At 39.9% G+C, this 10,789-nt stretch overlaps 1 protein-coding gene across 1 annotated transcript in view; it reads right to left on the bottom strand.

Moving 5' to 3' along the window:
* Positions 1-10,789, bottom strand: part of LOC141011963 (CUB and sushi domain-containing protein 3-like) — a 228,382-nt gene that overhangs the window by 186,057 nt on the left and 31,536 nt on the right. Inside the window, exon 3 of the mRNA XM_073485326.1 lies at positions 2,046-2,158. Coding sequence (XP_073341427.1) covers positions 2,046-2,158 — 113 coding nt within the window. The remainder of the gene's footprint in view (positions 1-2,045; positions 2,159-10,789) is intronic.

Genomic DNA, 10,789 nt, shown 5'->3' with positions numbered 1-10,789 from the left:
ATATATATATATATATATATATATATATATATACACACATATATATATATACACATATATATATATATATATACACATATATATATATATATATATATATACACATATATATATATGTATATATATATATATATATATACTGTATATATACATATACATATATACATATACATATACATATACATATATACATATACATATATATATATATATATATATATATATACACATACATATATATATATATATACACATATACATATATATATATACATATACATATATATATATACACATATACATATATATACATATACATACATGTAGACCAGGTGGAAACCCTGATCAGTCATGAAGGTCTCCAACAAGGTAATTGAAAAGTATAGTGATAATCAGGCCGTCGGGCTTTTGATTCAGATAATGGTGATCGGGATGATAATGACAACCCATTTTTTTGGTCATCATTTGAAGCTTCCACTACACAACAGACAATGTTACCAATTAACCTTCTTATACATATTTTGTATGTAATTGCATCATCATAATCGACTGTGGTGCCATCATTTTACATCGAAAATAGGGTGTAAGTTCCACATTTTCTGCAATTGTTGCATACAACGTCTAACAATATGTTGGAAATACACTGTTGAAAAACTGATAGCACAAGGGATTTCAGGGGAGACGCCTGTAGAGGTAAGTAATACCATACTACTTACATTTTTAAATATTTATGCTGTGTGCTGTGTACTGTCTTGCAACACCAGGCTATTAAAGAATGAATGATGTTCATAAGAAATATAGCTGTACATGTTATAGCCTATATTTTACCATATCAAAGCTTTAGCTATAATACTTAGTCCATACGACTCCCCCACTTTTAAAGTGATAACACAACTAGATGATAATAATATCCCCTATTGTCCTTATTGGAAAATGTTCTCCATTGTCCATATTAGTCTTCAGCATGGGGCAGTGAGTATCTGTGCCTCACATGTAACAAAATGTGATTTATATCCAAATCAGCATGAAATTCTGTTCAAGATTACACAAGCAATAGGTGGAGGCAGAAGAACAAGATCTAATTCAACCACCCACCGGAGACAGAGAGAGAGATGGAAGGAGACAGGAGAGGGAGAAACAGAACAGGAGACAGAGAGGGAGCACAAATGGGCAGATGGAGAGGGGAGAGGTCCAGGACTGGCCAGGTCTGGGGCAGGTGGGCAGATGAGGAGGGGGTAAAGGGGGATGGAAAAGGACATGGTGGAAGGGAGGAGGCGTGAGGCCAGAGGATTGGGTCAGCCTATTCGTGCAGGAGAAGGTCAAGGAATAGAGCAGAAAGTGAAAAAATAACTGAAGAAAATTGGGTATAGAAGGAAGAGACACACATTTGCAGGAGGGTAAAAGGAAAAGGGAGATGGATAGGAAAAAAGTTAAGATGATGCAATGAGGAGAAAAAGAAAGGAACACTTAAAATACAACATAATACAAAATAATATAATCAAGAATGGAGAAAAAAGAGAACAAGAAATGGATGAATGATGGAGTTGGCATGAACAAGCAGAAGGTAAAAGAGTAGGGGTGAGCGAGATGGACACAGAAGGATAGTTCATATTTAGACAGCTCCCTGCTGCACTCAGCTCTGCTTCAACACAGATAACTCGGTACATCCATTAGTTCAACTAATTCCCATCGCCATCTGCCATGCAATTTCAGATGCACCTCTGGAGTGGCAGAAAAGGTTCAGGACTTTGGGGGTAGGGAAGTTGATTTGGAAAATATGAGATTAATTTGCTTAATTGAGGTACCTAATGTTAGTAGTCCAAAAATGTGGAATTCCTGCAGGAAAAACAGGTGAGTAAGTGTGATCACACATAAGAACAGACAGGATAAATGGTGTCTCCTTCTCCTGGCTGATGGATTTTTTGGCACATTTTAAATGAAGTCCTGATCATAGTCTCCAGCTTAATTTTCTTTCATTTTTCATTCAAATGGCTTTTTTCTAATGACAGTAAAAAACAAAGAGCAGAAAGCGATGCTTTTCTTACCTTCATAAGCTACCTTAAATCCATGAGCGCTTACTGCAAAGTCACTGGTAAGCCTCAGTGAAAAAATGGAGCCAGAACTGGTAACAGGTGGAGGGATGGTAAATCCTGTTAACCTGCAGATAAGAGAAAGAGATCTCAGTACTGAATGTGTGATTCAATTTACATCAAATCACATTTATATGCTAATAACAATAAAAAAAAAAATCATATTGCGAGTTGTCGTTCAAGCCTAATAAAGACACGTTTTGATGCAATCTATATGATAGCAGTCCAACAAAAACCAACCAGCAACAATTGAGTGACATCTATTCACGTTTCTACTATTCATCCCCCCCCCCCCCCCCCAAATTGCAATGATACCAAAAAAGACAACAATGTTGAAAAGTTGTGAGGCAGAACCAAAACACTACCTTTGTAGTTAAACATCTGTCATTATTCCATGCAGACAGGCTACCAGGTGAAGTGGTTGGATATAAACTTATCATGCTTGTTGGGAGATGTGTGCACTAAATTGATGCTCAGAAAAACTGTACGTCACAGTGCCTATCACTAAAAATAATGATGTTCAAAGACGAGTCGTGAGTTTGTGTACTGTAGCATTTTGTGTCTAATAAAACAAAACCCAAGTGAGAACCTAGCCTATTGGTGGGTAGTGTTTGAGGGCTGGCAGCTGTATTGTAACAGACTGCTTCATTACTGCATTTCAAATTAGGTGCAGGTCCAAACAAATCCATTTACTTTCATGACGTCGTAAACAAGATGTGTTGCTGACCATTCCTCAGCGGCATTTGCTGATGTTCTATCGACCTTCCGCTGCTGTAAGCCGGGCTGTCCACTGGGAACCAAAGTTGTGCATGAAACAAAATGTCTCCTTCTCTATTGCATTCTTGTTTTCTCCGTATTTTCAACTGCTAGTTTTGGGGCTGTTGGTGTGACTGAACCTCTACTTGACAATAAGCCAGGTGAATAATGTCTGTAGTGGGCCAAATGTGGAAAAACAGAAATCCCCTCTCTGACAGCAAAGAAGAGGCTGCTGTATTTACAGCTTCAATAGAGTTTCCAATTACAGCAGCACTGTGAACTGTGCTGGTCCTTGCAGTAAATAATTACCCGTTGTTGCAGGTTCTGTACAGCATGCCAAAATACTGCTAAAAGTCAATGGCCAATTGATGCAATTTTGAATACATTTACGTGGAAACAGAATTTAAAATGTGACCTTGTTAGAAGCTTAATCACATATAAGAGCACTGCACTGAACTTGCATGCCATCATGGCTAAATTATTCTTGGAGGCAAGCCTTTGTTGGAGTGCTTAAACAAAAACAGCAAGGACAGGATAGAGAGAGGGTTAAGCACCTTGAAACTATTTTTGTCACTTTTTATTGTTTTACTTATTAATGTTTCTGGCCATTGACATCTGGTTAGGCAATATCCAAACTAAATATTAAAGGCAATGTCATTAATTTTGTAGCCCCCAAACCCTGTTAAGTATACAGTTAGTGCAGAGAGTGGAGGAATATATGGGGAAAGAAGTCATTGCCAAAGCTGTTGTAGTTAAAATGGAAAAGGAAACTCTCGGCATCAGAACTGACACATAAATTTTGTTTATCTACAAAGGATGTTTTAGTTACTAGTCTACCAGTCAATTAAAAGTTGCTGCCTTTACTAGTCACCAGAAAGATTATTATATACTTTAAGATATTCATAAATGTACACATTTAAATGACATATTGACATAATTTGCACTGAACTGTCATGTCTTCATAGTCAAGTTGAGCTTTAAAAAAAATGAGCATCAGTTCATAATGCTAACAATGCTGGTTAACTGTTATTTTTCAGCAGCATTAAAAATACTATTTGGTTATTGATGATTGTAATTAACAGTTTCAAATGGATCTTAAACGCAATATTTTTTGGACATTGATTATCCTTATAGCCTAGATTGTCCTACAGTTTTAAATGTTTTTTGAAGGTTTTCTTACTTTTAGACTAGTTGACTGCTCTAAGTTTAAACCATTTAAACTTGGGAAGCTGTTAGGGACATCCCTAATATTTAAAGATGTGAACAATCAAAGTATAATATAATATAATATAATGAATTCTCCCACACTCTATGCCTTTGTATTGTTAGAAACTTGTGCTTAAAATATAGCCACAGTCAGAGTTCACATAAAAATGTCACATGTTGACACATTCATTTGATCTGACTTCAGTTCCATGTTTCTGTTCATTAAAAAGACAAGTGTGTAACCCTGGCCTTTCTCCCTGGTCGCACTGTTAGCTGCTGTGGCATGTAACAAACAAGCCCTTGAGCTTTCTATTGCAACATAACTCTCTCTCAGCATCATTCCAAGAGGAGCACAGGGTTTGGAGGAGTCCGCAGAGCCATCTCCGCGTGGGACTTATATGTTTTCAATGATTCACAGTTTGATGTCCAGCTGGGTAGTCTATAAAATTAGACCTCCTTACCCCAAGTCTGGGGAGGGGGATCCATGGGGGGACTAATTATTGGCTCAGCAGAACAGAAAAGAAAGGAACAATCAGTGGCAGAGCACATGCTCGCACAGAGGTCGATGGCACCCACTAAGATGAGTGCAGATACATGCCATGACCTGCAGTGGGTACTGCAGAAGTGGGACAAATGATTGCCGACTTTGCCTATGAATCAAAAGTTGAACAAACACCTTACTTTGTACTGCAACAGTGACTACAGTGAAGACAGAGTGTACAATGGGTTGGAAAAAGATGTGCTGCTATGGCAACATGTGATAGAATGAGACAAAGATGGAAGAGAAAACGGACGCATTGCAGGGTAATCTGAAGAATTAAGGTGAATGAGCAAAAGTCTTGGTGTTTTCTTTTGTCTCAGACAACGATGAGAATATCTCAAAGACATTTTGACAGAAGACATTCCTGTAAATGCCATACAAAAAGCTTAGCTCTGCCAAACTAAACCTGAGACCTATGTTCCAAATCTCAACAGACCAAATCCTTTCTTAGATTGCCCTGTTGTCATCATTGTAAGAAATAGCAAGGGAATGAGGATGTCATGGGGTTAGTGTACATGAGGGAAAGACATCTTGTCTGTCAGTGACAAGGATTAAGAGGTGACAGTCTAGACAGAGTTGATCAAAATATTGAGTCAGAAACATCAAGTTACATGGGTTAGGATGAAGCACGATTAATTTTAAATAAAAAAAAAACTAAACAAATATGCAACTGCCTAAGAAATAACCTGAATCTTGTACATATGGCTTGTTTAAAGTATGACAGCCCTTCTCAAGGGCCATTCTCAGGTTTGTTTAATACACAGATTATGACCGAAGTATGTCTCTGAAAAAAACAAAGAAATCTCCATCATCTGGCATTCACTGCCACCTGTTTCTTTGGCAACGGGGGCATCAGGTGACTGGTTGGAAAATGTCATTAACAAATAAACACCATGAGTCCTGCTGTCTCCTCAGACACAAGGGGCTTGTGGCTTATCAGACACAAGTCTCGTTTACTTTTTTTTAAATGTATTTCTTTGGCCTTTTCATGGCTTTATTGATAGGATAGCATTGAAAAATGACAGGAAATGGGATGAGAGAGAGGGGGAAGACATGCAGCAAAGGGCCACAGGTTGAACTTGAACCCTGGGCCACTGCAGCGAGGACAAAGCCTCTGTACATGGGAAGCACTCTACCAACTGAGCTACATCGGTGCCCTAAATCACACTTCTATCTGAAATTCTACAAAGACAACATCTTAAATACTAGATTATGACCTACCCTGACCTTAGGAGGTAGGTCTGACTCACTAGGGAACTTATAAGTAGACATGTTATGGTCATTTTCAGGTTCATAATTTTACTTAGGTTACTTACAGAATAGGTCTACATGCTTTAATGCAAAAAAAAAAAAAAAACGCAGCTCACACACACCTGAGCCAAAAACAGAGCAGCTGAGCCAATTCAATTCTAAAACTAGCCCTTAGGCATAGTGATGAAAATGTGTGAAATGGTGATGTAGTGTGATGTCAAGAAGCCACAGAATTAAAGGTGTGACTACTGACGAGGCAATTCAGGCACTTCAGGAGCACAGTGTTTTCTGTGGGAGAGAGGAGTTTCTGTCGGTGTGGACTTTGGCTTTGTGAACTTTCAAGAGCTTTTGCACAAGAAGACCCTTTGTAAGACACCGAAAGAAAAGGAAAAAAACGAAAAGCATAAAAGGTCTCCTTTTCATTTTCATGAGACCATGTACCCAAGTACAGCAGTTTATGGCATCGCAGTCGAGATGAACAGGCAACAAGAAAAAATTAACACTTTATACAAGGACAGACACTGTAATACTTGTCATAACTTTGTTCATTGCAACTACAATTGTAAAAATTTACATTTTTAACCTCTCAAGGAGAGTTGGCTATTAAAACATCTGGCAAACACTAAATTAATATTTAATTAATTTAATATCAAATTAAAGTTTATTCCAGTTCACTACAAAATCCCCTGTTGCAATCTTTTAATTAAGCAAAAGAGGATTATTAAACCATTGTTAGAAGCCACAAAGATCTGCATATCTCACTGTATGTTATATCTACAGTATGTTGGGGTGAAAAGCGATGGTTAACAAGTACTAAGAAATATTCAGATAAGCAAATTCCAATTCCAGAGAACACAAAGTCATCTATTGTGCAGAAGATAATGCAGTCTCATTTGTAGCCCATCAGTAACATTAATGGTTCTGACCTGTGATGGAAGCTGGTGCATTAGAGGTCATACAAAGTCAGAACCAAATTAATTGTGTGAAAAAGCTTTGATGGATTTGATCAAAGCCTGCTCAAAAACAAAAACAACATTTAGTGAGTCTTAACAGTGGCACAGCATGCAAAAATAATGACTTCCTTCAGATGTGAACCTTTATAAATGCGGTCAAAGCTTATTCGCAATAAAGTTTCACTAAATTGAACTTTGTGCAGCTCTACAAATAGAAACTGAAAAGGGCTACAAGTGAGAGTCAGATAGGGACCAGTTCTGCTGCATCTGTGTTAGGGTTAGGCGATATGTTAAAATTTCCCAACCGGCCACCATCAGCCCATCAATTGGTAATTGCCGCTATATTTGCACAGTTATGCTCCGGCCCTGCATGCATTTTTAGCGAACGCAATTATGGAGGAGCTTGTTCCAAAAAAGAAGACCAAGTCACCAGTTTGGGAGTTTCTTGGTTTTAAACCGGACGCAACCAACAAGCCAAAGGACCATACAGATTTGCCGTCTCTGTAAGCGTATGGTACCGGCAAAGGACTCCAATACAACCAATTTGCACGAGCATTCGCAAGTACACCATCCTGCCGAGTATATAACGCTTTCCTCGAGAGACACAGCCCCCTCAACTGCTACTGGAAAAGCCAAACTTCACCAGCCCACAATCCTTGGTGCTTTTGCCAAAACGACTAAATATGACAAAGACAGTCCGAGATGGTTGCAGTACATATTGGCTGTCGAAATATCTTGCAAAGGACATGATGTCTTTTCACACTGTGGAGAAGGCCTCGTTTAAGTAGTTGCTTAATACTTTTAATAAGCAACAGACGCTTCCCGGACGAAAATATTTTTCGAAAGCCACCATTCCAAACCTCTCAAACGAAGTCAGGGCAGACGTAACTAAAGAGCTGGAGGCCACAGACTTTGTTGGGCTGACTACAGACATGTGGTCAACTACCAATATGGTCCCCTACATGAGTGTCCCTGCACACCATGTAACTGATGACTGGAAACTGCGAGCTAAGTGCCTCGAAACTACATGTGTTCCCGATGACCACACAGCCATGGTGCTAGCTGAAAAGCTGAGGGAGTGCGCACAAGAATGGGGGATCATGGAGGAAAAGGTGCTTGTGTCACCATAGACAACAGGGCCAACATCGTCAATGCTGTGAGGAACCTCGTTTGGCCATGGCTAAACTGTTATGGGCATAACCTTAAAGGTGCAGTCGGTAACATTGAGGAGAGAGAGGACTTAGCATTAAATTTGAACAAGTACAACTTTCAGATCCCTCCTCCTCCCTCTCCGCTGCACTCCTGCCCTGGCTGCCTCCAAAGTCCCTCCCCAGGAGGCTGGCCGCGACTTTAGACATTACTGTTGTAAATAGTCAACATTGCTGGCCAACAAACGAGCAGAAATAAATCATGTCGACGTGAAAAGTAATCTACAGCAATACGTATTCAGTAAAAACCCAGCACACACTGATTTCAGTAAGTTACTTCGATGTTTTTTTTATAACCGAAACTGTCGTGAATATTGCTAAATGGCCAGTAAACCACGTATGACAACATTTATCTGTGAGAGCACAGAAACGTTCCATATAATTATGAGGACAAAAACAAAACTGATAAGACTGCCGGGAGGCAACCGCCATTCCGACATACCGCCATTCCGACATTAGGCCCTAATTGTCGGAATGGCAACACTTACCTAACCCTAACCCTAACCCTTTAATTAAACGTCCCATCATTCCGACATTTTTTGCCTCCTAAGGTCGGAATGGTGGTATTTATTTCTTTTTTAAAAGTGTTGCCATTCCGACAAATCTTTTAAAAGGGTTAGGGTTACGGGTTGCAGGTTAGGGTTAGCCTTGTCGGAATGCCGGGACAAAACTTTGTCGGAATGGCGGGACGTTCGCATGTCGGAATAGTGGTATGTCGGAATGGTGACATGTCTGAATAGTACAATGTCGGAATGGCGGTATGTCGGAATGGCAGCATGTAACCAAGACTGCCAGGTCACTTCATAAAGATATTTTCTGCTACTTTCTAATAAAACAACGCTTAGCCCGACTGCAACATCACAGTAACATCATATGCACTACGGAGTAGTGGCTCCGGCTCTGGCTTCCTCTTTTTACTAGTCTTTGCCGTGTATGCTGTTGTTGGTGACGGAGGTATCAGTAGTTTTTTCCTCGCTGATGGTTGTTGCTGTGCCATTACTTTCTCTAAGCTCCTGAAGCCACTCTCGGAGATATGAGCTTGACCGAGCGCTAGCATGAGCTGAGGAGGAAGGGGGAGGGGGCTGTCTGCAGTGTGTGCGTGAGCAGTGATTGACAGCTGTCAGACACTCCATCAGACACCATCCTGGCTCTGATTGTTTCTTTTTGTCCGGTCGCGGTGGATTCTGGCAAATTGCAGTAGGAGCAGTAGGTGGGGCTAAATGAGCCTGTTTTTTTTTTTTTTTTTTTTACAGATTACTAGTTTCATGTAATGATGTCTTTACATAGTGACAGTTTTAGCAAATATGACAAAAAGTTACTTTTATAAGACTTACCAACTGCACCTTTAATGTAGCAGTGAATAATGGCATAAAGAAAGAAAAAGTAAACCCCGACCGAGCCTTTGGTGTGTGCTGCGCTATTAATGGAGCATTTGCATACAGTTGGCAGAGGCGACAAGAACTCTGCAAGGCGCAAAATGAACTTGACCTACCTCAACATTCCCTGATAACGGCAAGAGAAATAACTTAAAAATGACTACAACTAATTGTTCATATTTAAACAAAGGTAATTTCTGATAGCTGCTGAAACGGGTGGGAAATGTTTTTATTGCAGAGCCGCAATGGCCAAATTCAATTCAATTCAGGGGTGGGATTGGATAAGTTTACACTTCTTCCCAATCCTTTTCAAATGTCATTAGGATTGCCTGTTTTCATATGTGCTACTCTTTTGTTGTTTCGTCTGATGATGAAAAAAAAAATTAAATTCAACCACAGCCATTTATATTTCATGGGACATAAAAACATGTATTCGGCCACACCTTTATTGTTACTGCATCAGGATTAATGACCACTGTATTAGCCTATCTAATTATTGGTTGTATGTAAAATTATTGGTTGGTTGTTGTGTGTTTGATTAAAAAGGACTGTGTAACTCACTGGGGAACAAAACAGAAAATGCTGAAGCAAGTCCTGGAACAAGCTCCGGCCATCAAAAGAGTTTTCGCTGCGGATAAGAGCCAGCGGTCCCTCCCAAACTTGAGGCAGCAAATGGCGGTTTGATGCCAGTCGCTGATCTTACGGACATTTTGTCAGCGAAAAATTACGTGACTGTATCCTCCCTCACTCCGATGCTTCATTATCTGAGAGACAGTGCTCTGAAAGTGGAAACAGATGATGCCAACATGACAAGGGTCATCGAAGAGGAGCAAAGGAGAAAATATGACGACAAAACCATCCAACTGATGAGCAAAGCTACCGCGCTCGACCCCCGTTACAAGGGAGACTATATCACCCCCGCCGAGCTTGATTCATCAAAACCAGACTCCAAGTTGAGATGGTGGAGTTCAGGTCTCATAAAAATGCTGTTAGCCCAGCGGTTCGTGTGTGAAGCCTCCGGTTAGCCGAACATCTGAGCAGAGGGCGCAGAAAGAGATGGACAGCTATCTCAGTGAAGAAGTCATTGATGGTGACGAAGACCCACTGATGTGGTGGACAGCGCACAAAAAGCACTTCCCTCTGATGTCGAACATGGCACCAGCCACGAGCACACCGTCGGAAAGGGTTTTTAGCACGGCTGGTAAATTTCGTTACCAACCTGCCCACCTTGCTTAAGCCAGATAAGGTAAACATACACGTTTTCCTTTCAAAGAATCTGTGAGCCTTACCACAATGTGTGTATGTTTTGGACAGGGATAGTCCTCACATTTTATTTGCACTTATTTTTACATTAGGCATATTATTTTGCACTTTTTCTTTCCATTGTTCATTGATATTTTGCATGACT

This window comes from Pagrus major, chromosome 17 (assembly GCF_040436345.1).
Source record: "Pagrus major chromosome 17, Pma_NU_1.0".
NCBI classification, from domain to species: domain Eukaryota; kingdom Metazoa; phylum Chordata; class Actinopteri; order Spariformes; family Sparidae; genus Pagrus; species Pagrus major.
The sequence above is the reverse complement of the archived record's forward strand: the minus strand, read 5'-3'. Positions and strand labels throughout refer to the sequence as shown.